The sequence below is a fragment of the Branchiostoma floridae genome, chromosome 13 (genome assembly GCF_000003815.2).
Source record: "Branchiostoma floridae strain S238N-H82 chromosome 13, Bfl_VNyyK, whole genome shotgun sequence".
Taxonomy (NCBI): domain Eukaryota; kingdom Metazoa; phylum Chordata; class Leptocardii; order Amphioxiformes; family Branchiostomatidae; genus Branchiostoma; species Branchiostoma floridae.
The window spans coordinates 17,466,907-17,494,758 of record NC_049991.1 but is presented as its reverse complement, the minus strand read 5'-3'; the positions used below and the strand labels follow the sequence as shown (position 1 = coordinate 17,494,758).

The 27,852-nt window shown below is 40.8% G+C and overlaps 1 protein-coding gene across 4 annotated transcripts in view; it reads right to left on the bottom strand.

Annotated features, from left to right (window-relative positions):
* Positions 1-6,043: 6,043 nt before the first annotated feature.
* LOC118428907 (ankyrin repeat and fibronectin type-III domain-containing protein 1-like) overlaps positions 6,044-27,852 on the bottom strand; it is a 163,790-nt gene continuing 141,981 nt past the window's right edge. For all 4 annotated transcript variants that reach the window (XM_035839191.1, XM_035839192.1, XM_035839194.1 and 1 more), the window contains 14 exons: positions 16,049-16,139; positions 15,007-15,117; positions 14,677-14,782; positions 14,003-14,138; positions 13,242-13,355; positions 11,188-11,283; positions 10,632-10,751; positions 10,049-10,255; positions 9,540-9,661; positions 9,072-9,226; positions 8,531-8,697; positions 7,963-8,134; positions 7,153-7,499; positions 6,044-6,770 (listed from right to left, as the gene is read on the bottom strand). In XM_035839191.1, the coding sequence (XP_035695084.1) occupies positions 6,480-6,770; positions 7,153-7,499; positions 7,963-8,134; positions 8,531-8,697; positions 9,072-9,226; positions 9,540-9,661; positions 10,049-10,255; positions 10,632-10,751; positions 11,188-11,283; positions 13,242-13,355; positions 14,003-14,138; positions 14,677-14,782; positions 15,007-15,117; positions 16,049-16,139 (2,235 nt within the window). In that variant the 3' untranslated portion in view covers positions 6,044-6,479. The remainder of the gene's footprint in view (positions 6,771-7,152; positions 7,500-7,962; positions 8,135-8,530; positions 8,698-9,071; positions 9,227-9,539; positions 9,662-10,048; positions 10,256-10,631; positions 10,752-11,187; positions 11,284-13,241; positions 13,356-14,002; positions 14,139-14,676; positions 14,783-15,006; positions 15,118-16,048; positions 16,140-27,852) is intronic.

Genomic DNA, 27,852 nt, shown 5'->3' with positions numbered 1-27,852 from the left:
TCTATTCTTCGTGTCACAACCGCCTTTGGAAAATGCTCCTTTTTGCGTAGAAACACGGCCTACATGACTCCTTTCGCGCCAGATTGTGCGTGCCCTGGTACAGGTAGACAGGGCTTGGCCGACCTGCCGGACAACTTCTTTTACCTGCAGTTGTTAGCGTGCTGTGACGTCGACGACAACAACTGAAATATCCCCAAGGGATTGCAGGCCCTGATAGAGATCACCCGGTAGCAAATAGCAGACAGGATAGGTAAAAACAGACTATCAGTCCAGAAGTACTAGTAGCTCACGTATTTTCGTTCTTACTTTGAATTCTTTTGTTCGGATTCATTCGAATCATTTTCTTGATAACTTCGAATTCTGTGGATATCCCATGAGCTCAATGGGTAGGTTCTGGCACGTTTGTGGCGTCGCTGCGTTCCGGAGCCTTACCTCTGCTTGGAGAGTAGTCTCTGCGTACTCTCCAAGCAGAGGTTAGTGAGGGAAAACGTGACCTTTCCCTTTCATAATTTTTTTTAGACCGGCCTTCCCACCGGTCGAAAAAAAATTATGAAAGGAAAAGGTCACGATGTTTCCCACTAACCTCTGCTTCGAGAGTAGTCTCTGCGTTCTAAATAGGATTTATGTTACCATTTACTTCATAAAAGGAATATCATACAAAACGCACAAGTATGACTAAAAACACAGAAAGTGTAACGTTATAAATATTCGCCTTTTTTGCTGAAATTCTTTGAGCGCTCTATCAAATCGCTCGATCGTAGCAACGCCATCAGTGTGCTTCAGAGAAATATCCGCCGTTTTAGATCAAAAGTTACCAAACTTACCGCAAGTGTAAGATACTACATTGTGACATTGGAGGGAGCCGAGAGCGCAAGAAACTAGCCATTCAAGCTAACTAACATTTGGGTGAATGTTTATTGAGCCAAGTTGTGCAAGCCCCGACACTTAGAGAATAGAACAAGAAATACTAGGCTAGATGTATGATGGAGGGCTGTATGTTAAGCAAAAGCGTAATGGAAAAATGTCATAAATTTACAAATGTTTTGTGTGTATGTGTCCCTGTTTTTGTGCATTTAACTTGTTCTGACTAATCATAAATGGGGTTACACCGGTAACGTTACGACTAGAATCTCCCTGCTTTAGAGAGCCAAACTGACCGTCAGCCTCTCACAAGCGTATCTAGCCTAGTCTCCAAGCAGAAGTTGGATGGCCCGGGTGCCACTTTCCCCGGCTTCCTTAAGGTGGTATCTCACTGCACTTTGGGCACTGCGGGGTTCGAAAGATTACTCAACAAATATCAGAGATAAAGAACGAATTTGTTTTGTGTATTTTGTTATCTTCTAAGTCATACTTGTACGTATCATGCAATATCTAAGTTGTAAAAAAATGGAAAATAACACAACAGTGCCGCAGTGAACGAACCCTGCAGTGCCGCACCGGTGCCCCAAGTGCAGTGAGATACCACCTTTACTCGACATAGAAAACTAACCAGGATGGCACCCAGGCAAGGTTGGAGTGTAGGTTGTAAGAAAGGGGTACCAATCAGAGCGATCTCCCCTTTGTACTAGCCTCTACCAGCCTTCGTGGATCGGTGGTCTAATTGTAGAAATTGGACAAATAGAGTCTATAGTACGCTAGGGGAGTTAGCTGGCCAGAAGAGTACGTTTCCTCACCTAGTGGTGAGGATAATGATTCTACCGATCCACGGAGCCTGGTAGAGGCTACCTTTGCACCGGAGCTTGGGTAGTAACGTTATGTCTAGCCCGTTGTAGCTGTGTACTCATTCAACAACACGAGTTTTGGATATCGAAAGTGCACGTGCCCAAGTCTTGTCGCCTTGTAAACTTTGTGCATTGTTTGGTCACCAGGGCCAGTTGGTTAGCCCTGGCTGTAACGTTATGCCTGTCATACACCCAGACCGAACTACATGTGTACTGAGTCAAATCGAATCAAAATAAAGGTGTGCTTTACAGTTCATTCACCTGGTGACATTCATTGGACGCATGACGTCAGCTATCTATTCTTCCATCCTGTAACAGATATGGGTACTGACGTCCATCTGCGTACAGTGGGGTTGAGGTCACCTTTTCAGGTGTGAGGTCACTGGACGGAACACCTTCGATGACCCAAGCACGTTATATAAGATCATACAGCGTCCTTGACTATCCATTTCCGGCTGAGGTGTTCAAAACTCTTGCAATTAATCGATGGTAAAGTGCCTTCCAACAAAACTTTGGTAACTTGACCCAAGGATACACTCTTCTACACATCCTTCTTGGAGATATTTGGACGTCCTTGGTTCCAACAAGGCCCTCTAAGGTTACTTAGCCTACTGGTTGCTATCCTCTGTAGTAACCGCTGGGTCAATCTTTTCGCTAATCCTAACTTCCTCAGCAAGAATAAAGATTGGGACAGTGATCGATCAGCCTTGAAGGGTGGCACCCAGGTAAGAGGTCATTGACCTCACGACCACATCGTTTGACCCAAAACAAACCATAGTCAACGCATTACTGTTTCCCTTCTTATGCTTACGGGGACTCCAGTCCTTTTCAATCAGATGTAGGGAAGCAGTTTGTAGCAGAAGTGGGTGCTAAAACGAAACAATTTTGCCCCCGATACATTTGCTCGGGGATGAGGACTACTGTCTCAAACATCACTCTTGTTGTGCGATTTTATGTGGCATGTATCCTACGTGATCATGAGGATAAGGTATGAACCGACGGGCACTTTGATAAGCCCCTACAACTGTTCCCGCCAAAAGGCAACTGAAAGGTGTGTCACGAATCTGCCACTTACTAAATTGAAAACCAAAGAAAAATGACGTGCAAAGCATGCCGAAGCCTAACATCTGCTTGGAAAATAGTATACGTATACTAGTATGTTATAAAAGAAACAAAACAAACTGCTGTATTTGTGAAATCCTGTCCATTCGTGTTTGCCATCTCTATGTGCATCTATGCTATCTATGTTTGATTGTTAACGTAAAGATGGGCTCGCATCCACAAGCTAGGCGCCTTGCGTGACTTGGCCAGATTTTCGCAGAGAGCCTGGTGATATAACAAGCCTGCATTGCAGCGAACATGAGCTTTGTTTTGGAAGAGAGTGGCTTACATCGGGTCAAGGTCTGGGTCACGTTAAAGGATCGTAAGCTTGGGGTTGTTTTTATCTAGTCTCTACCAAACTCTCGCCTGGCCGAAAAGTGATTGAGGAATTTGGCCAAGTTAGGAATAAAAGTTTAGTAGGAGTTAATTGGCATAGGAGTGGACTAACCGGCCGCGGGATAGACTGCAAAAGACTGAAAGACCATAGTAACTTATTTATCCCTATCTGGCAAATTCTTCTTTTTTTTTTAAAAATCCAGCTGACACGTTTGTATTTACTCGTTCCTCCAGGACTACGTCTACGGGAATAAGCATTCGACAGCAGGGTGGCAGTGAAATCTCTCGTTGCAAAGAAAAATTCTAATTCCGTACCCTTTCTTGGCACAAATGGGTTGTATTGCTAACCCATACCTTAATTCAACAATTCTTCCATATCTGTAGTTGCATGACATTATATAGTTATTGATTATTTTATTGCAGTATATTGTTTTGTTTCCTGTTATGAATTCCTTGTATGTTGGTCCGCATCTTTGTAGGTCTGCCGCTACCAGCCCAAAGCTGCCTAGGCAGACCCTTGTAATGACTTGTCTCATCGTCAATAAAGTCAAAGATCATATACAATGTAAGGACTACTTTTCATTCTACAGTGATTCTACAATGATTACGATTTACGACTAAGAAATTGACAGCTTAATCCTAGGCCGTGTGATGCTAAATTTGTCATGTACATATTCTCACTAACACCTTACTTCTTTCATTTCTTGAACTTCAACATTATCTTAGCATTTCTACCAGGCACACACAAGAAAATACATTCACAATGAGTAAAAAAATGTAAAATTTTTAATGTATACTGTTGCTATGTACATCTTTGTACAACCAAAAGTTTGGCACTTCATACAAAATATATTATTTACAGTACGATATCTTTTGCAACACAACCACTGGACTTTCAGTGCAAAATATTGTCTATGGCTTTGTGGTGGTGGGGTCACATTGGGGCTCATCTCAAATTCGTCATTCAAATAAGAATTGGATTGGAACAGAGGAATTACAAAGCTCACTACCAGCGCAAGGGGATTTCTATCCACTTTTGTATGTGTTATTACTATTTCTACATCCTCAAAAAATTACAACGTTTTGAGATCAGAATGAACTATTGAGATGGCCCCTTATTTACAGGTCCTAGTTTCCACAATACAACAGACGGTATCAAGCAGCAGGTCACCATGGCAACGGTTACATAGCAACAGTTCCTTTGCCTTTCCTGAAGTAACAAAATCTACTCCTTCCAAGGTGTTCTATGACAGACAGGCAGTTTATAAAAATAAAGAAACAAAACCATCTACATGTATCTACAAGCTTCAGTGCACTAGTCTTTAGCACTTTGAAATACAGCAACACAATGGTAAAAGCTAGAGAACATTTTCATTGAGGTGTGGTATCCATGATTCTGTGTAGAATTTCGATTTTATCTCACTCTTACAACAAATTGTTACTGACAATATCTTTCTACCAATATGCAATGAGGTATTCACAATTGGGTGCAGTACTACACAATTCCACCAGATGGCACTGCCACCTCGTTGAGAAGTAAATGATGGTATAAAGTCTGGCCAATCTCCTCTGTTGGCTACGGACAGACCTAATGGTACAAAACTATTCAAATAATAACTTACAGTATCATTAAAATTGGATAAAAGCAATGTCCTCACATCGAGTAGATCATGTTCGATCCACTAGTTTTAAAGTGATTAAAAAAAGAAACACAAACATTTATCATGCATGTACTATGATTGCTTCCCATGTGGGCATTGTGTTCTTGCTACCTCTTTATATTTTCATTTTTTTACATTGTAGCGGTATTCCCAAACTTTACACTGGATATGTAAAAATACATTCTGAAGTGAGAACTGAAAAAAATTTGAAGTATTTCAGAATCCTGCTATTGGAAAACATTTTTCTTGTGGTTTCTTATTGCTTCATGTCTTTTTTTTATAAATAGGAATGATCTTGTACTAAAGGCAAGAAACACTGGCAGCCTTTCCAATAAATACCATGTTTAAAATGTTATTGTTTGGTCTTATGCCAAATGGTAACAGCAACAAAAAAAAAAACAAGCCCTCCTCTAAAACAATTATCAGTAGTTCAGGAGGAGGGGTCATACACAAGTACAGTAGGCACCAACATGTAAAAGCTTACACACAAACATATACATAGACAATACAGTTGGCACAAATCTACGCGTATATCGTACCGACAGGGTCATCGCAGTGTATGAAAAGTGAGATATACTGTCATCATTCGTTGCCATGCCAACAGGAATGTGAAAGATCATATAAGAATATTCTTAGCAAGCACCTTCCTCTTAGATCGTAACCATGTGACTATACCTTTTAAGATGTGTGTTGAATAACATTATTTGAGCACACTTTCCATTTGACTCCTGCACATAGATATTTTAGCTACTGGAATGTTGGCAAGACAAAAGACAAAAACACAGAGTCGGTTTGAGTGATACCTCCCCTACTAGCTAAGTGCTGCCATTTGGGTCTATAGTTTTGATCCCACAACACAAAATACAGACTGTGGCTATAGCCTAATTGGAACAAAAGCAGCAGAAGGAACCTTCTAGCTTACAACAGACTGTGTGTAAACGTATCTCTGCCAAAGTAGCTATTTGCCAGCAAATCTGCATTGGCTGCAGGTTTAGGCAGAAGGAAGAAGATTACATGTAGACTGTGTTTTGTGTAGCACGGCTAGCAAGGCTGTAGCCAAGTCCCTTAGAAAAACCAGCAGGGATCTTCTAAAATTACAATGTTTAATCTTCTTGCTGCTGAAGTGGCCTTTTAAAAATTTGCACTGATTACAGGTTTAGGCAGCCCGGAGAAGGTTACTGTGTTTCATGCTGCATGGCTAGCGCTAGACAGAATCATTGTAGACTGTGTTTTGTGTAGCATGACTAGCGCTAGACAGATGTAGACTGTGTTTCGTGTAGCATGACTAGCGCTAGACAGATGTAGACTGTGTTTCGTGAAGCATGGCTAACACTAGACAGATGTAGACTGTGTTTCGTGCTGCATGGCTAGCGCTAGACAGATGTGGACTGTGTTTCGTGTAGCATAGCTAGCGCTAGACAGATGTGGACTGTGTTTCGTGTAGCATAGCTAGCGCTAGACAGATGTGGACTGTGTTTCGTGTAGCATAGCTAGCGCTAGACAGATGTGGACTGTGTTTCGTGTAGCATAGCTAGCGCTAGACAGATGTGGACTGTGTTTCGTGTAGCATGACTAGCACTAGACAGATGTAGACTGTGTTTCATGTAGCATGACTAGCGCTAGACAGATGTAAACTGTGTTTCGTGTAGCATGGCTAGCACTAGACAGATGTAGACTGTGTTTCGTGTAGCATAGCTAGCGCTGCCGTAGCCTGGTCCCTTAGGCGCACCAGCAGCTTGCCCTTGGCCCATGGATTCTGCAGCTGTAGCGGCTGGTACGTGTCTGGGAGCTGTCTCTCCCTGCCTGCGATGATGGCCACCAGGAAGAAGTTGTGGAGGAGGTCGTCTGGGTACAGGGGGGACACGGGGTCGCGGCTGCGCCCCGCCTTGTTGATCTGTCGCACCACCAGGTCGATGACCTCGCGGGAAGTCGTCTTGGTGGTGACATGGAGCTACAGATAGAAAGGAAACATTTCATAAGTATAACATGCTGGTACTTTCTTTTACTCTTATAAAAGAATGCATGGAAGTGTAAGCTGACTTCCATGCAAGGTTCACTAAGCAAGGATCACATGAACCAGTCAGATATAATTTTGATTTACAGGCAGAAAGCTGCTCTGTTGACACAGACGTGGTACTAATATTGGTTTTCTTAGGACTAAACTAAATCAAGAACAGGGAATCTTCTTCTAGTCTTTAGGATGAATTTTTCTATTCTAACAGTCAATACACCAAGGTGTGTATAAATGGCTCTAGAATCTCTTATTAATGACAATGACAATGACAATGATATTAATATTGCAAATAAATAGAGACTATGTGGACATGTCATACCTTAACACTGGTTCCCTTGGCCAGCCCCGTGTGGTAGTCCGGGTAGACTCTCAGGATGCCAGCCTTGGTCGACCCCGACAGAATCTCCGTCTTGGTGGGCTCGTGGCCGCTCTCGGAGGTCCCCTGGGGCGGGGAGGTGTCCTTGTGTCTGTTGACGGGTGAGATGCTGCGCGATCGGACGCGGATGAGAGACGGCGACGCCTCCCTGACAAGCACCAGGCCAGACTCCAGGGGTGGGGAGAAGGGGATGTGGGTGGGGATCGGTGACGTGCCCTTCGACATCCCCTCCTCGTCACTTGTGGAGGAGCAGACCTCGGGGCTTCTCCTGGCAAAGTTGTCGTCGGAATCTGTGAGCGAGAAGAAATGCAGGGTGCAATTTAGATAACAGCCAATGAACAAAACATTTCAAGTCAATATGCAATTCTAAGAATTACATTAAATAGAGATATTTAGATCAAGATTAACAGAGGAGAAGACCTCAAGCAAAATGCTGGCCGGAGGTCTTTCGTGTGTTTGACATTCTACATGTAGATATAAATGGTACAATATATTTCAAGATTGCTTTTCAATTGAATTACACGTGGTCCTTAAAACAAACAAATTTGCATACGGAAGGGGACTTTCAGGTAAATGTTTGACTAATGCTATGCACTTTCTGTGTGGTAAATGGTGGACCCACTGGACAAAAGCAGGGAAGCGCGGTACAAAGACTATCCGACTGCTGCCTACCCCTATGTCAGGGACACCAGCAGTGGTATAATCAAATTCATAGGTTGAATTGCAACATAAATAAGTAAAAGTAACAATTACCTGATGTTCGTCTGGTTTTGGGCAGGGACAGCTGAGTGGGCACTTTTGGCAGGGACGGTGTTGCTGACTGGTATATTCTCTCCAGCAGGAGGCCTCCATCTGCCGTTCTGTCCCGAGCATACTGCAGCACGTCCATGATCCACCGCGCTCCTCGCCAGATGTCTTCCAAGTCCTGTTTGGATGATATCAAGGGAAACAGTTAGTTACTAATAGTGATTGTCAACCTGATGTATATTGCTTCTACATTTTCATTTGCAAACATTTCTTTTTAGCCACTTGTGTATTCTGCTCGAGGAAGTGATGTAATGTCATCTCATCCAGATGTAAAAATCATAATCCTTTTCTACCCTAATTTTTTACATGTGCTTCCCAGACCTTTAACAAGAACCAGTAGCAGCAAGCACATAAATTGGTACATAGTTAAAGGTATTGACACAATGATATCAAATCCTATGAAGGTTTTCCAGTCTTTGTGACTAGGGTTTTCTATTTGTATTTGCCTGTCAAAAACGTGGGCATCTCAACCAATAGATAGATCAATAGGTTGGGGTATAAATCTATAAAGTACCTGCTGGAAGTTGGCTATTCTGAGCTGCCTGTGTTTGGCCCCGGACAGTTCCGAGTCTGAGAAGGCCTCCCTGCACTGGTGCTGGACCAGGAAGTTCTCCACCTCCAGTTGGGACGACAGGGTAGCGTACTGGTCGAAGAAGTGAGGCTGGAATGTTGTCATATGAACTGGAGAAAAGACGAAAACAAAAGATGTGTTAAAGTCTGCTATGTAATTACTAGGGTCCCTACAACACCTCTTATACATTTACCTAAAAAACAGAAATTATAGAAATGATGACTGTGGAAGGAACCTTTGCACCAAGGCTCAAAATTTATGTTCCAACATCATCAGGGCTCGACATAAAAATTATATTATAATAAAATTCACTTGCGGAGCTCGAAATTAGGGCAACCTGACATGTTTATGGACAACCTAGCTTTTGGCTGAGGTTGCCACTGGGAAAATAAACCTGGCCATAAAAGTATTTTGAACCCAGAGTAAATGTAAGTTCTGAAATTGCTACTGGAGAGCATCCTGACTTGAGTCTCAGGTAACTCACCTAGTTCGAACACCTGTAGAGGGAGTGTGAGGAAGGAGTCCTGCTGGAACAGGTGATGTGTCTGCCCAGGTGCGCAGCACACGTCTTCCACAGGTGGGACAAGCAGCAGCATCGAAACGTTGTTGTCAAGCTCTAGGACCTCCGTACAGAACAATCTGAGGACAGAAGGAGTCACAGGTTACAATCTATTCGCTACTAAATAGTACACGCCAGTTTTTCAATGTTTTAGAAAAGGATACATAAAACAACAACATGGATAGGACTAGAGTACTTTGAATAGCTTTTTAAGGTTAAAAATCTATGGGTTATCATCATCAACATCATTCGGTTGTGCTGGTTACATGGATAAACATGACTTTCTCCCTCCATCCATTCATAATAATCCTCCATAATAATCTTCCACTTAACAGCAAGCATTATGAAGCTTCTGAACAAAATCCCAAATCACATGGGGACTAGAACTCTTACCTGTGTTGTAGAGCATCCTCTTCAGATACATCTAAAGAGTTGAGCAGCCGTTTGGAGGCCCGGATGAGCTGGTCTCTAAATATGCACTGTGCCTGGCTGGGTTTGGGGTCTTCCTCTGTCACCTGGGGAAAGAGTTACAAATTCAAAATTAAAAAACTTTAAAAAAAAATCTCTTTTTTCATCTACATTTGGTCATCATTCCTTGCAAATTTCATGTGTAAGACAAATTCCTAACTCGAAGTCTATGACTGTCACAATTGTGATTGTAGAAAGGAACAAGAAAGAGTTATCCTATAACCTCCGGAAGCTCCTGGTATAGAGCCAAAAGAGAATCTCAGAACTGTGTAAGGTCGACGACTGCCCAACGTGCCTCAAAAGCATGGGAGTATCTAAGGTGCTAAGTTACGGTAATGCTACAACCTATCAGTAAACATCGATGATGCATGATGTGAGTAATCGGGAGGCAAAGTTCATAGGTCAGTCATTAAGGTGAAAGGCCATCATCTCACCTCCCCGCTGCACAGCCTGCGCACCCATTCCCACTCCTCGCTGGAGACGTTGGGGTTGTCCCTGATGCGGCAGTGGGGCAGCATGTTGGGGTTCCCCTTGGGCACCAGCACCCCGATGGAGTCCATGGAGCTGCACAGCTTCAGGTAGCCGATGTACAGGCCCTGCGGCGGCGGCTTGGTGCTGTTGTGGTTGTAGTGCATTATCTCCTGTGGAAAGGCAATGAGAAATGCTTGGTTAGTTTCTTGGGAAACTTTTAAGTGGTTGTAGTGCATTCTATCTGCTGGAAGAAAAGTAAGACACATTTGGTTGCTAGATTATTGAGAAAACCAAAGTATTCAACATCAGATACACATATGGAAGAGCTTAGTTCCTGGCACGGTAAGAGGTAAAAAAGGGAAGTAATTGACCTCAGGCTGGCATATTTTGATTAAAATCCTTCAATATTTGCCACTAATACACCATAGTGACCAATAAATGGCATCTTGATAAATGTGATGTTAAATTTTATGAACTAGCTGTTTTGCCATCAATCAATGGGTATAGGTTTAATGAATAAGAAAGAATAGTTGTGAGGTGACTTACAGGGATTCTGTTGAGAAGTCTCTCCAACGCGCTGGGGTCTTCTGCCGCAGACATTCTCCGTCGCTGGAGTCGACTGATCGGGACCCACTTTAGAGAAGATGACTGGACGTACTTTGGGTCCTGTAGAAGTTAAGATGATAAATTAGTTGTCATTGCAAATCAGAGTTGTCATAGCATATCAAAAACTATGAGTTGTCATGAGGACAAAAAAATATGAGGATCCAGTAACTAGCTTTGAAACACAGCAATGCCTCCATCATTGCTGGCAGGACGTTTCAACAATATTCTCCAAATTTCAAATCTCAAAAATGAGGTGGACCTTTGATCATCAAGTCACTGTCCATAAGCAAGCAACTATCAAACAAAATACTTACAAGCACAAGTTTTAAATAGAAAGGACCAACATCACATGTAATTGTTGAAGGAAGCTCTTTGATACCACATTAGAGATCTAAAAGACAGTGAGATAGACAGGTGTGCAATTGTTAGCTGGAAGTGCAACTTGAAACTGGAGACATTGGTAGAAAGAAATAAAAACTTGAGTGAGTTGACTGACCTTGACTTGTCTGACAGTGGGGATGACGATGGACCCGTGACTGTCCTTGATGGCCGTGTGGTACACATAACCCAGGTCCTGCACTCCCAGGGAGTTCTGGGAAAATAACAACAGAGAGAACAAGTTTAGGGCAATTCATAGACAGGTTTTAACATCTAGAAAGTTAAACAATGATCTTACCAGGTCACAAATCATACCTGGTACCATGAAATATGCTCGCCTAAACAGATCTCTGATGTGATTTATCCGAGTAAAACACACTCCAGTATATATAAACCGTGCATGTGTGGGGATGCTGCACTAGAGATCACTCAAACACACTATTTTGCAAAGTGGTAGATGTTTGTTACCTGTCAGACAAATGCTAAATTAATGGAGCTTACAAACTGGCTGCGGACAAAGTGAAAAATTACCCTTTCTTAAACAAACATCACCATTTCAGATACAAAATCTTTTGATTTGACTTTAACCAGAATCTAAGGCACAATCTAACTTCTACTTCCAGTATCAAATGGAATCATTCAATATGTAAAACCTACAGGTATGTGGGCGAATGTAATTCATTTGTGCAAACACAAAACCTTCCTCTGATCTAATACATGTAATGCAAAGGGCAAAGCTGGGAACTCAGAAACAACAGGAAGCCGTCATGCATATCATATCCACTGTTAGTACAGGTAAGCCCTTCCTGTTTTTTCGAAAGTAAAATGACCTTTTCTTCCTGTTCACTCTTGTTACATAAAGCATATCCACCACTTGTTTTTTCGTCAAAGTGTGGATACAATGACCTCCACTGATGGAAATACAATCCAACAAAACAAATTGAATATACTATGAAGTTTGTTGCTATGTTAGATAAGGAAAAAAGGTTGAATATGTCAAATAAGCCATAGATTTTGTACGACCTAAATGACATTTTATTTCAAAGAGTTTTGCTCCCTTATATAAGATCCAATCCATATCGTATTGCAAGCCAGGAGCATGGAAAACTTAAGACAATTCTCTGGAGGTATTTTGTGCCATTTCTGCCCTTTTTAAATTAGGTCAAATGTTTCGTAAGCAGAAAAACAGTCTCATGACAACAGGAAACATTCGGGGAGTGTTGTTTACGTAAGGTAATGCTGTTTTATGGCAAGGACAACATGACCCAGAAGGGCTTATGTAGATGCAAATGGGAGCAGTGAAAACAATAACTTCTGACGGAAGCGACGGAAGTTCTACAGTTCAGTGACATTTGAATGTTTGATCAGTGAAGCCAGCTGAAGGCCAGATGTCACTTATATAACGACTTTGATGTAGACTTTCTACTTCGAAATCTCTTGTCTGACGTTTTTGTTAAGACTTTAAAGCCGTGACATGTCAAGTGACCTCGCCTGATTCACTTATATAACGACTTTGATGCATATTTTCTACTACAAAATCTCTATTGTGACGCTTTTGTAGAGACTTTAAAGCCGTGACATGTCGAGTGACCTAGGAGCATATGTCACTTACAAAAGATGGTTTACGAAACAGTTTATCTAGGTCGAGTAAAAAAAATTTCAGGAGTTAAAGATTCAGTGATGTTCAACTCATGATAGAGATGGTTTTTCCTAATTCAATTCACTTTAAATTAGTCTGAAGCAAATATGAAAAGACAGAACAAGGTAAAAAGCTACATAAAATTCTGAATTTGATTATCTGACAATCCGAAACTGAATGAGCTATATCTAATCAAATACTTTGCAGGTTACCTTAATTATTTCTGTACCCAGGCTTCCATCTATTGCTTTCATTCAACTTTTTTTCATTGTCAACTCTTCCAAGAACAAAACACAATACAGTGCAGCCATTTAAGTGTTTCCTTGCAACTTAAGCGATTTGAGCATCACCTGGGTATAACGGCCTGGTAAATGATCTGATCAAAAACTTCGCACACAGCTTGCAGGTTACCTTTCTGAAATTCTGCTATGCTGAAACTTTGCTGTGCTTTTTATAACTGCAAAACGTCCAATAATAAAAACAACGCAATATGGTGCAGCCTAATCTTGCAACATTAGGGATTTGAGCCTCACCTGGAGTTGTATCGCGGCCTGAAGGAGCCGACTTCTGAAGGATGCAGACGAGGCCGAGGCGCACCTGTCCAGGTCCTGGCGCAGCTGTCTCAGGTCTGACCAGGTGCAGGACACCTGCAACAGGTACATAGATGAGTCATGATCATTTACAGGTAGTAAAAAAGGTACACTTAAGGTAATCCAATAGCCTTCCGTGTCACTGTGGGAGGCAGAGCCCAACCCTCTCCTTCTACCAAAATTGTAAACAGATGTTTGTAGTGAACATACTTTAACTACAAGAAAAAAAGGCTAGAAAATGCTTAAGATTTCCGCCAAATAGCAATGAGTCATGCTAATTAAGAGGTAGTTAAAAAATGTAAAGGTAATCCTACAGCCTTTTTGAAACTGTAGGGGCAGTGGGTGTTAATAATCTACTTTGTCTAAGATACAGTATTGGGAAGCGGAGCTCTCTTCCCACTTCACTTTTAGTTCCACAACCAAAGTCATGAACCCACTTTTACACCCGGGTGGAGTGAGGAAAGTGGCGTAAAATGTCTTTCCAAGGGGCAAAAGATTGGTAGCATGACAGTATTGGAACCCTTTTGCTTCGGAGCCAAACACCCTTACACTACACAACCCAACAAAAAAGAAGGTACAGTTCTTAACATTTTCAGGATATCATCTGCTACAGCTTGAATGAATACACTACGAATTGATATGCAAAGGAGGCTAAGACAAGTTTTAGACAGTCCAATGGAAATAAAAATAAGACAAAAACTTACCTTCATGAACCAGTGGAGATCCAGGTTGAGCATGCTGGGAAACGTGTCGTCCACCTCGACGACGGGAATGTTGTCCTCGCCCGTCACCAGGATGTGGTCTCCGTGGTACAAGATGGTGGCCAGGTACACCCCTCTGCTGCAGGGAGCAAGGTCAAAACAAGGTCACGCACGAAGCACGGGAAGCAGACAGTCAACGTAAGGTCATGGTCACAGGAAGTAGACAGTCAACACAAGGTCATGCACGTAGCGCAGGAAGCAGATATCAATCAGGTAATAAAAGCACCATAGAGAGCAATTTGTGATTTCCTTGATGGGATCTACGTGACATTTTACATGCTTGCATTTTGCATTTTTTTCTGTTAAACATGATGAAGTGAACAATAGCAGACCAGTCAGAGTCAATTAGTAATAATGTAGTCTATAAAGCTCTACATGGTACTGCAGTTCAGTGATTAATCAATTATTTACAGCTGCCAATCATCCTGCATCTTAACACATGTTATGAAGATGGTAGTGATAGGCAGGAGTCTTGAAAAACCGGAGGCCGAATAGAAACAACAAATTTATCCAGCCCACTCTACGCTACGGACTACTATCAAAAAATGAAAAAGAAGCATCTCACCATAAACAATTATGCAAGAGGAAAAAATCAATAATTTGTTTAAAATTCTGACCTTTTGAGGTTGCGGTGGAACTTGACAGACTGGAAGAAGTTCTTCAGTCCCTTCTTCATGGAGCGCCGCATGTGTGGTGGGGAGCCTTTAGGAGAACTGTGTGTGGCTGCAAAAGGTCAAAAAAGAGTACACGGTTAGCTGTGTGTGACACACAGGCAAAGGGCAAAGAGAATAACTGTCATCCTAGTGTTTGTGATGATTGGAGAAGAGGTCAGCTGTGCTGGTAGATTTGAGATTTCAGATATGTTCATGATGTTCTTTGTAGGATGAAAATTGCAGCAAGATCAATAAATCGTCAGAAAATGAAGATTTAATAGCTAAATAACTTACAGATAGTGTCTGCTTCTAACATCTTGGCATTCTTGATCTGTGTCTTCAAGTCGTCAAGCTTCTTGAGTCGATGTCTGTCCTGAGACTCTGACACCTCCAATTCTCTCCAGTCTGCAAGGCATTACACAAGTAATGGTAAGAGTAGCCTAGACATATTGTAAAATTACAGAACCACTCTTTTAGATGTTAAGAGTAACCCTTTAGACCTGACACATAAAATATAGCACAAATGAAATCAATTACATATGTAGTTGAAACCAACAGCACATAATCTAACTAATCAAAACTATGACTAAAACTCATGATTAACAAAAAACAGATGTCTTAGTAGATCAACCAGTCAGTGTCACAGGCAAAAGACAGAACTGCCAGTAACATTAAAGCATAAAAAAACTAGCAACAGAAAGACCTGAATGTAAGGCAGGGTGCTTTCCACTGTGTAATGTACAAAACCATAACTATTAATTTTTCAGCACCAAGGAGAGTGCTATACTGAAACGGAAGGATCTAAGCCCAACACACAGAAAATCCTTACTATTCAACTCAACGCTATAATGGAAAATGATTAGCCTAATGTTAATGCTTAGTCCCCAGGGTACAATGCCACTCAACGTTAATCACTGTGATATGAGAAATCCCATAGCACCCAGAGCATAATGTGCTTGCCCCGGCAAATTTGCTTTAAAAAGTGCTGAAATATGACGATCATTTACAACAGATACAATCATCAAAAGGAAGATTCAACAGATATTGTTGGCAATAATTTGATACTGAGTCTTCAGTGCAATTAAAGCATTGAAGAAAGAAAATTTAGATGGCTAACTGCCCATGATAAAGAAATGACAAGATTCACAAAATCACAATGAGTATAGAAGATTGGAGGAAAATGCCTCCGTTTTTTTTTTCTTCTTCTCATGGACACCAAACTCTAGATTGCGACAAAACGAATCGAGGAATAACCATAAAAGGAGAGATTGTGCAAGACGTACAGATAGGTGATCCTACCGTGAGCAAAAAGCAAAGAAGATTTGACAAGACTTACTTGAGGGTACTCCGGCCGGCGGTATGGTGGCCTTGGTCGGTCCCCATCCCTTCACGTTGCAGGCTGACACTCGTACGAAGTACTTGTTTCCCTGTAGACAAGGCATGGCAGAAACCTTCATCAACATCTGCCCAAAAAAGCGGGAAACTTTCCGGCAAGCCTTTTTAAAACGAGTGGAAGATTTGTCCGGTTGGTTGCTGTCGCTGGAAGTGGCAATTCCGTACATCTAAACAAGTTTTGGAGCGATCTAGGACTGTCTTTGCAAGTGCTGCTATTGCTAACAGTGGGCACAGACGCTGCGTGCGATCACTCTGTAGCAGCAAGCTAATCTGGTCAGTGGAAGGGAGCAGCGTGAGTTTTATAGACTCCGTCACAAGCCCTATGACGTGGGAGGAACGTGACAGCAGCCTCAAGCCTGTTTTCATCATGTCTTGTGATAAAAATATACCCTGGGCTCCCACGTGGCCAAACCGACCCGGCCTTCCGAGAAACAGGAAGTAGGAATGGCTCCGGGTGATTGGTTGAGAAGGAGCCTGCATGCTAACGACCCAATAATAGAGGGGCGATAACACGAGGCACATGTGCATGTTAAGATCTCCTGTCAGTGCCGTGGATGCACAATTAATCACTCCACCAAATAGGGTATTGTGGTGCTGGCGGGCTGGTGGGCCAGACTGGATCATAGTGCTGTTTTTCATCAGTCTCATGGAATGATAACAACATTAATGCAAACTCCTACCCGAAGGCTACTTACGAACTAACAAAGAGAATTTAACTTACATGGACACAAATATACTTCAACGTTGCTTAATTCACTGCCAATATGTACTGTGGGTGGTTTGACTTCTTCCTTTTCTTTCAAGAAAACCTTAATTTGAGATAATGTGGATGAGCTATATATGGGAGTATGTGGCAAATTTCTAGAAAATGACAAATATAAAAAGTAGAAGAAATACATTATGAAAGAGTGGTCTACTCTGCAAAGAATCCGTGAAAACTCTCTCTATCTCTTCTGTATCTTAGGAAACCTTGAGCTAGCCTTTCTAGCGAGGAGTGATAAATAAATAAATGAAATGAAATAGAAGAGATGATAAAACAGCAAGGAAGGAAGAACACAGCATAAAAGGTTACATAGAGTCAAGAGGGTGGATAACATTCTTTTTACATTAAGAGATTTGTATTTTCCATTACGTAGGCTTGATTTCCTGTTTTTGTGCTCTGCCAAGGTGCACGTTTTCCATTCAATGAACTCCTATAAATATATAATATCCCTCTGATCAATTATTAAAAAGTCTGCAACGTGAGAACTGTCATGGCCTATACGAAATAAGGAGCTTATTTTGCGGTAAAAAAAAAAGGTTTCCACAGCCATCATTAGTATTCCTGCCCAGGCACATTCAGTGCTGACTATTTTGCAGCCTTGTTATTTCTTCTCTATTGCATTTTAAAGATACACAGTGCAATAACAGTAGTGGGCGTGCAAAGGAAAAACACTATAGAAGTGTAAAGACAAAAATTGTTAATAAAATTACCAAACAATTTGGAAATTGAGTTTTCCTAAGTCTTAGATCACAGTGTAGAGTTCCCCATTTTCCAAAATGTTTTTTTTTAACCTTTAGAAATTTCTGCGCTATGACATTAAGCTCTAAATCAACATATGTTCTAACAAATTAAAAAAATTTATATTTCCAGGGAAACTACTTAAGTTTGGAGTCTCTTCTTTACAATATACACATTGTTGTAAGCCTTAAAGGGAGCAAGGGAAGTAGCCTTATGTGACAATGCAGTGGCGAGAAGACAAGAAATAACTCAAACACGAACATAATCGATGTGACGTCACAGTAGTTCACAATTTGGAGGAAAAACACATGAGTCTCGTTGCAGTACACGCACACTTACATTTTTTTAAAGAGAACAAGCGAAAGTCAACGTGCACTGCAAATGTCATCCATACAATTAAGTCAGTGAAGAAGCTTTATGTGACAAGGCAGCAGTGCCTTATTAAAAAAGACTCAAACACGAACATGATCGATGTGACGTCACGGAAGTTCATAATTTTGGAGGGAAAAGAACAACATCCGAGTCACGTTGCAGTACACGCACACTAACCAGGACTGCTGCAGTTTACTGCCGGTATTCGTTTGGTACTAGTTCGCATTTATCAACAGGGTAAACAGTACTAAACATCGGGACCATTATTTCCTAGGCTGGGTTTGTTTTATGCTCACATCCAGTAAGACTGTAAGAGACAATTGTCGCCATTTCTGTAACATGTTTATTGAAATTGCCATTCTTATTTAAAGAATGAACGAGTGCGATGTAGCACCTTAACCTGCAGAGGTCCTCTGGCATGCATGACAATTTGATTGACCAGGGATGCTATTTCATTTTATTTTATTTTATTTTATTTTATTTCATTTCATTTTTATTTATCTAACCAGGAAAAATACTCTCAGGCTACTGCCTGCTTTTCACTTGCCACTGGGCACATATGCATACATAAACATAGTACATACAACATGATTTCGAAATACACGCATTGTATGACATGTGGCCACAGTTTTTTCGTTGAGAACAGGTGAGAATCCATGTGCGCACAGATGTCATCATTAACATTAAGTCAGTGCGCATTGACATTGAAGTGGCCTGATGTGACAATGCAGCAGTGCCAAAGTGAGAAATGACGAACATAATCGATGTGACGTCACAGAAGTTCACAATTTGGAGGAAAAACACCTTGCAGTCACGTTGCAGCGCACGCACACTAACATTTTTTGTAAGAGAACAAACGAAAATCAACGTGCACTGCAAATGTCATCCATACAATTAAGTCAGTGAAGAAGCTTTATGTGACAAGGCAGCAGTGCCTTATTAAAAAAGACTCAAACATGAGCATGATCGATGTGACGTCACGGAAGTTCATAATTTTGGAGGGAAAAAAACAACATCCGAGTCACGTTGCAGTACACGCACACTAACTGGGAGCGCTGCAGTTTACTGCCGGTATTAGTTTGGTACTACATGTAGTTCGCATTTATCAACAGGGTAAACAGTACTAAACATCGGGACCATTATTTTCCAGGCTGGGTTTGTTTTATGCTCACATCCAGTAAGACTGTAAGAGACAACTGTCACCATTTCTGTTATATGACTTTTTTGTTTATCTATATTGCCATTCTTATCTAAAGAATGAACAAGTGCGATGTAGCACCTTAACCTGCAGAGGTCCTCTGGCATGCATGAAATTTTGATTGACCAGGGATGCTATTTCATTTCATTTTATTTTATTTCATTTCATTTTTATTTATCTAACCAGGAAAAATACTCTCAGGATACTGCCTGCTTTTCACTTGCCACTGGGCACATATGCATACATAAACATAGTACATACAACATGATTTCAAAATACACATTGTATGACATGTGGCCATAGTTTTTTCGTTGAGAACAGGTGAGAATCCATGTGCGCACAGATGTCATCATTAACATTAAGTCAGTGCGCATTGACAATGAAGTGGCCTGTTGTGACAATGCCGCGGCACCAAAGTGAGAAATGACGAACATAATCGATGTGACGTCACAGTAGCTCACAATTTGGAGGAAAAAGAGTCATGTTGCAGCGCACGCACACTAACATTTTTTGTAAGAGAACAAGCGAAAATCAACGTGTACTGCAAATGTCATCCAATTACAATTAAGTCAGTGTGACATTAAAGAGAAAAAGGGAAGCAGCTTTTTGTGAAAAGGCAGCGGCGTCTAATTGAAAAAGACTCAAACACGAACATCATCGATGTGACGTCACGGAAGTTCACAATTTCGGAGGGAAAAAAACAACATCCGAGTCACGTTGCAGTACACGCACACTAACAGGACTGCTGCAGTTTACCACTGGTATTAGTTTGGTACTAGTTCGCATTTATCCACAGAATAACCTGTATCTTAATTTCATGGATGACATCCTCTGGACACCGTAATTCTAAAGCGTGCAGGCGAAAAACGCAGCAAATCCGTCAAAAAAAAAATCCAGCAAAAAATGCTGCTAAACCAGAGAACTAAACATCGGGACCATTCATTCTCAGGCTTGGTTTGTCTTATGATCACCTCCAGTAAGAATGTAGGAGACAATTGTCACCATTTCTGTTACATGTATATTGCCATTCTTGTTAAAAGAAGGAACAAGGGTGCTTTGGCCCCTTAACCTGCAGAGGTCCTATGGCATGCATGAAATTCTGATTGACCAGGGATGCTATTCCTTTATTCCTTTATTCCGATACCCTTTAGCCCTATTTAGGGCTAGTCTACCAGGGTTCAGGGTTCTCACTTTGGAGCCGCTGCCACATTGTCACATAAAACTACTATTGTATGACATGTGGCCACAGTTTTTTCGTTGAGAACAGGTGAGAATCCATGTGCGCACAGATGTCATCATTAACATTAAGTCAGTGCGCATTGACAATGAAGTGGCCTGATGTGACAATGCGGCGGCGCCAAAGTGAGCAATGACGAACATTATCGATGTGACGTCACAGTAGTTCACAATTTGGAGGAAAAACACCCGAGTCATGTTGCAGCGCACGCACGCTAACATCTTTTGTAAGAGAACAAGCGAAAATCAACGTGTACTGCAAATGTCATCCAATTACAATTAAGTCAGTGTGACATTAAAGAGACAAAGGGAAGCAGCTTTTTGTGAAAAGGCAGCGGCGTCTAATTGAAAAAGACTCAAACACGAACATGATCGATGTGACGTCACGGAAGTTCACAATTTCGGAGGGAAAAAAACAACATCCAAGTCACGTTGCAGTACACGCACACTAACAGGACTGCTGCAGTTTACCACTGGTGAAGTTCGCATTTCTCCACAGAATAACCTGTATCTTAATTTCATGGATGACATCCTCTGGACACCATAAATCTAAAGCGTGCAGGCAAAAAACGCAGCAAATCCGGCAAAAAAAAAATCCAGCAAAAAATGCTGCTAAACCAGAGAACTAAACATAGGGACCATTCATTCTCAGGCTTGGTTTGTCTTATGTTCACCTCCAGTAAGAATGTAGGAGACAATTGTCACCATCTCTGTTACATGTATATTGCCATTCTTGTTAAAAGAAGGAACAAGGGTGCTATGGCCCCTTAACCTGCAGAGGTCCTATGGCATGCATGAAATTTTGATTGACCAGGGATGCTATTGTATGACATGTGGCAACAGTTTTTTTGTTGAAAACAGGTGAAAATCCATGTGCGCACAGATGTCATCATTAACATTTGTCAGTGCGCATTGACAATGAAGTGGCCTGATGTGACAATGCCGCAGCGGCGCCAATGTGAGAAATAACTCAAACACGAACATAATCGATGTGACGTCACAGTAGTTCACAATTTGGAGGAAAAACACGTTGCAGTGCACGCATGCTAACATTTTTTTAAAGAGAACAGGTGAAAGTCAACAAGTGCGGCGGACGCCATCCATACAATTAAGTCAGTGCGGCCATAAAGGTTCAAAAGGAAGTAGTTTTATGTGACAATGTGGTGGCGGCTCCAAAGTAAGAAATAACTCAAACACAAACATGATCGATCTGACGTCACGGTAGTTCACACTTTTGGAGGAAAAAAACAATATCCAAGTCAGTCACGTTGCATTGCACGCACACTAACTGGGACGGTTGCAGTTATTGGTATTAACTGGTATTAACGCTAATTCGCCTTTATCCGTAACCTATATCTGTTATTTTTAAAAACCAAGGGGTTTAGGGATGTCAAGTCAACAGACAGTGTTGATCTTCAAATTTCAACAAAAAGTGTTTGTCCCAAATATCACAGTTAGAAACCACCGTAAATCCTTCTTTTGAACCGAGATTGACTTACAATAAAAATTTGGAAGCCACCACTAAGTGTAATACATCATAGATTTATATGTTCTGATATGGATATGGATAACATTTCACGGAGTGTTAACATGTTTTGATTTATATGACTTTGTCACTGAATCTTAAAAGGTACCTTGTAGTATCAGATTTCCTGATAAAAAGCAGAACGGAGGAAAGTTCAAACAGGTTTTCTGTCAATTAATGCTGTCTCTTACCTGCGTAAGTAAGACAGTATTGGTTGTGTAAAAGAAAACTCTAATACTCTATGTTCTACCAATCCGATGAAATTATCAACAGACGATATCAAAAACCTTCATTACAATTGTTGAAAGGCTGCGGAAGAGTGTTTGTATGTCACAGATCAAAATATCATATTTAAGCTTAAACTAAGAATAATTGCAAAAATGGAAGTCACACTTGCTGGAAACATTAAGTGAGCCTGACACAGCTTGGGGCATATACTACAATCCTGTGAAATTTCCAAACACACTTGAGTTAAGCAAGTCAACATCCAGTACAATCTAAATGTATATCTTAATGCAAAACTGATCCTATAACACAGGTAGAATTTATCAAAGGGTTACATAGATATAGCTGCAAATCGTTTGTTTTTTCCATCCAAAAAAAAAAAAAAAAACACTTACTACATTGCTTACTACTTTGGTTTAAATCAGAACTAAATTAATCTTATAATATGTACATGTATATATGTTAGAGCACACCTGTAGACTTAATATAATATAATATATAGCTGCTAACAGTTTTGCTTTTTGTCTCAAGAACTAGATTTAGCACCTAAGTCCACAACTTCAATGGACTAAAATAGCACTCTGGCTACTACCACATATGGGCTTTCAGCTTTAGCTTGTGGTATTATGACCCTCTTTTGAAGACAACTATTTTGATCATGTCTCTGATCAATGAATAGGGATCCAAAAGAAAGAGGACAATGAAGTGTGGACAATCGCTGAAAACTGCATGCAAAGCCTTACATGTACTTGTAAGGTAAAAAACCTTAAAAAAATGTCCATTGTTCATCTGATGATGGATTTTGCTGACTGCTTGTACTGTTGTAGCAAGAGCATTACCAAAAGACTAAATTTGCACAAAATCCAATCACACTATTTACTTCTCTCACATTTGCAATTATCAGTACAAACAAGTATCAGTAAGTACATGCAATTATCCTTTAGGCATGATTTTGCAAATAAAACACAATCATTATGAATAAAGGTCATTTGTAGAATAGAAAAGAACACGTACAATGTAGGAGAGATTTTTAAAAAATCCGGTTTTGTCACGTTTTCTACCTCATGTACCAGTTTCCAGACCATGCGTAGGCCATAAAATTTGTCCGGTTTCCGATGACGTTCGGACAAAACCGGTTTCCACTAGCAGGAACTGGGAACAGAATAAACGCCTCAAAGCCTAAGCACATCTCATAGTCCGCAATGACAATTTATGGCTTTATTTTTAGGCCCCACGTTTATCTTCTTAATTGACCGTTAATCACCTCCGGCTCGTTATATAGACTTACTTCTGCCATCATTCTAATTTTGGCCAAATCTCCATGGTAATGGTTATTATGTGATTTACCCAATTGTTATAACAGCTCAATGAACTTCTAAATTGGTCTAAGCAGCCACAAAGCACCTTATGGATCTAGCATTGATAAACCTTTAAGCATCTTCCTTGGGCCGGATGACACCTCCAAATATAGACATAAGCACTTGTTGCTAATCTTAGCATTGCCGGATCCTATATTATGAACATTATGATTCAAGAAGTAAATTTGTGAAGAAAATCAACTATACAGAATAGGCCTTTGTCAATTATTCCACTGATATTTCTTAAAGACACCATCATCAGCCCTGGAGTACACCAGGCTTTGAGCTACTTGTAGGATTTTACTAATGGGGGTCAGGGATATAACGGGGTAGTCGCGAGTATTGTACGGGGGTCCCAGGAATTCCACCTTCCACGGTACAGGGTTTTAGAGAATTCTAAGTTAAAATTCTGAGGGGCAAAATTACTGTCAGACTTACATGTGACCACAACTGACGTATCAGAATTTTATGCTTGTCAGAAGATTTGCTGCCCACTGTGAGGGGTCTAGAGTGTCCAATTTCTTATCATTTCTAGAACAGTGCATCCGAATCAAGAAATTTCCTTAGTCAAAAGCACACTTTAAGGTTACAACAATATTTCAATACAAATGCTGTGCATGCAATCTCATGAAACTAACTCTACACGCGAAAAACGAAACCCTTTTCCACATCCGTTGCTTTGTCATGTACAAATGCCACATGCAGCATGTCTACAAATGAACCAACAATAAAAATCCGTGGGGTTCAACGGCAAGGCACTAGTACCAGCAAACACGAGAACTGCAAACAAGAGACGAAGTGTGCTGTCAACTAGTTCCTGCTTACAATGATTTAGCCTGCGGGTTTTCTAAGGGACATGACAGAGTGCTTATATATAGCACGCAGTGATCACATTCGTGACAGGTAATTAACGATTCTGTCCACAAGTATGGAACAGGATTAGAAAACAGCCAATTAATCAAAGGATAAAAACTGGCGGCAATTTCTAGGAAGGCTGCTGCGGTGGAAAACATCAAAACAACCCGCGGCGCGCATCGTGACTATCTGGACCCTTTGATTACCGTCCTGTAACTTTTTTGGGTGAGGGAATCAGTTAGCGAGAGAATACTGACGTAAGCATCTTTGTAGACAGTGAGGCCCACATTAATATATCAGTCAAAACATTCAAAAACTTTTTGAATATTGGCATTCTTGAATCAAGACTGCTACAGTTTCAAAACCCACCTGTACTACTGTGTACAGTTACTGTAGCAGTATTGCCTTCTCAAAACCTTATTATCTTTTCAAATATTCCACAGATTTTGTCCTACCCAAACACTAAATTCAGTAGTTGCATCCCCAGATGATTTTGCTAGTAATTGTCAGCAAAGTAGTGACAACTTCTAAGACAGATCTTGGTTGGAGCATGTCAGAAAGAACATGAAGGCCTGTGACCCTACCAGAGGTCCTGCTAAACAGAGCCCCAAGTAGCACGGTGTCAAGTAAATACTGGATATAACTAGTTGTAACACACATGCCCATATTCAACAAATTAAAAAAGCAGAGCAACATCCAAAACGTAGAGACACAGAAAATATTATTCAGATACATTCTGAGGCAGAAGCAATGACAACAGTGCAAATTGAAAATACCTTTAAAATTTGCAAGAGCAAAGCCGCCCGCCGTAGTAGATCAAACATAGGCATCCTTATTGTACTTGACCAGCAACACAATGATGTGCACAGAGCCAAGTGTATGACCGACTGTATTGCAACATCTATGAGTAAGCCTGGAAACACATTTCCTTACTTTTTATACGGAGATCTGACAACATTAACATAAGCATGTCCGTCACTGAACGATGTTTGTGTCTTTCCGAGAAACACGCCCTAGCAACAGCCTTGATTTATATAGATGATCTTAATATATGTAATGTTTGTGTTACAAAACTGCTGACCGATGGAATAACTTACTGCCACCTTCTAGTGTCTGCCCTCCTATAGAAGTGACTAACACACTCAGTAACAGATTTCGTCCAGAGATGGTTTCCAAAAGTGGCACCATCTTAGGATGACAAACTAAGAAAGTAGCTTCAGCCAAAAGGTCAAACAGCAATTAGGCTGGTTTTAAGTTGGTTGGTTGCATGCACGAACCATGACTGGATAAAAGCAAATGCCAAAAGGGAAGAAATCAAAGTCACAGACAATGGATTCGAATGTGCATTGTAAATTAAATGGCTTTGTACATGTACATCTGATGAATCAGTGTTCTCAACAGGATTTTTCACAGCATAGGGGCATTTCAGCGCAGTAAAGCCGTGTGGTACGCGATGCAGCCATGAGCTTTGTATGGGGTCTGGGAGAATCGTCCTCGAGTATTTTTTAAACTCATAACCTCCAGAAACACAATTTCCTGCATTTTGAGGGCCAAGTTTAAAGCCAACATTTTAAAAACTTTGTTATAAAAACAACTGTACAGAAAAATCCCCTTTGCTAGTTGAAACACAGCGTAGGGGCCCAAATCACAGCATAGGGGCACAAATCACAGCACTGGGGATCCAAATCACAGCGTAAGAGACCCCTATGCTGAAAATGTTCAAACTTGAGGTACGAAGTAAGGAAACGTGACTTGATCAAAGCTAATGCCAAAAAGGAAGAAACCAAAGAAACAAATTAACACTAGATTCCGATTTGCATTTCAAATTAAATGGCTTTGTACATCTAGTGGTGCAAATTACCATGAATATAGTATAGTATGAACAATTACCGTAAATTATACTGATACAACAATCAACAGGGTTGGACTTGATAGTCCAAAAACAATGAAAATTAAATGTGCATTTCAAATTAAATGGCAAGCGTACATCTAGTGGTGCAAAATGCCATGAATATAATATGAAGAAGAATTACCGTAAATTATGCTGATACAACAACCAACAGGTGGTAGTCCAAAAACAATGAAAATAAAACAATGAGGCCGAAATACCTGACGTGGAAACGACTCTGCCCGCCGCATGAGACCAAATGCTGGCATTGCTGCCACTCAGAGGTTCCTCAGTGATGACTGTTAATATCAGCAGATTTGTGCTTCACAACACACAACATCTACATTAAATGATCCAGGGACTCTAGTAGCTGGCTTTTATTTGTGAACCAGTGAACCGGCGTAACCATATTAGGACAAGACGAACCTGTGATTCACTAATTCCCTCGGCACGGACTCTTCCCACAGGAAGAAGCAACGGGAGCTACACTAAGAAGATCACGTCCTACAAAATAAGAACAAAAGAGCACTTAACATGCTTTACATGCACCGCAAGAGGTGTCCTCTGATTCCATCTGAGGCTCCCCTTGCTCTCCTTTATTCCCAATGGCTATTTGATGCGCTTTGCTTTATTGTAGCAACAAGTGTTTGGATGGATGTTTGTGCGTCGATTAGTGACACCTATACAAGTCATTGTCTTCTGCCAATCGTGACTGTCCGCCATTCTAGCAACAGTTCGAGGAAGTACTTTGCGCCTTGTGATGACAAATTCAGGAAGTATCACAATGCTAATGGACAGTAGTGGTTTACAAACACCCACTTTGTGATCCATTCAGCCTGGGGGGATTCCTCAATGTCAAGGAGATTCAGAATCTATTTCTGGAAACAAAGTTATCACTAAGTGGGAAAAGCATTCAGAAATTGTGCATAAAAGACATTGTTATCCCATGTTTGGTTTGTTTATATCCTTACCAATTCATGTAATACAATGTATATGTTAGGATCCCAGATGCAAAAATTGCTTTTTTTTGCCTGGGCTTAGTCATGCAGTAATTGTATCACAGTGGCAATAAAGCCAATAGCGGAAACTGTTTATGAAAGTTTGTACTTCCGTTCGATGACTCAAGGTAATCCCTTGTTTTGACAACAACATTTAATTTAACAAGCGGAAACGTAAGCAGAGAATTTTGACTGAGACTCGGCGACTTCATCCCACTTACTAGGAAACCCTTACAGCAATACAATAAACTGCATTTGGCAGTTCTTACTAGACCTAAGGAAAGTCATTCTCTTAAGGGAAAACATTTTTGAAAAGGACGAAACATTAAGTGCTAGTACACTCTCGTCTGCAGATTTGATCAAACACAGCATCAAGTTTCTACATGCATGTAGAGGGAAGCTGCATTGTCTGTAGTGAAAAGACCTTTCACAATGTATTTCTGAACCAGAGTCAGGAAGAAATCTTTCAAAGTCTGAAACCTATAAGTCATTGTGCAAATGTTTAACTGTGTTAAAAATTCATTTGGAGGATAATATTGGCTAGATAGTCATGTTTCATTTTGGTGGAGGGATTCCTGGATAACCAACT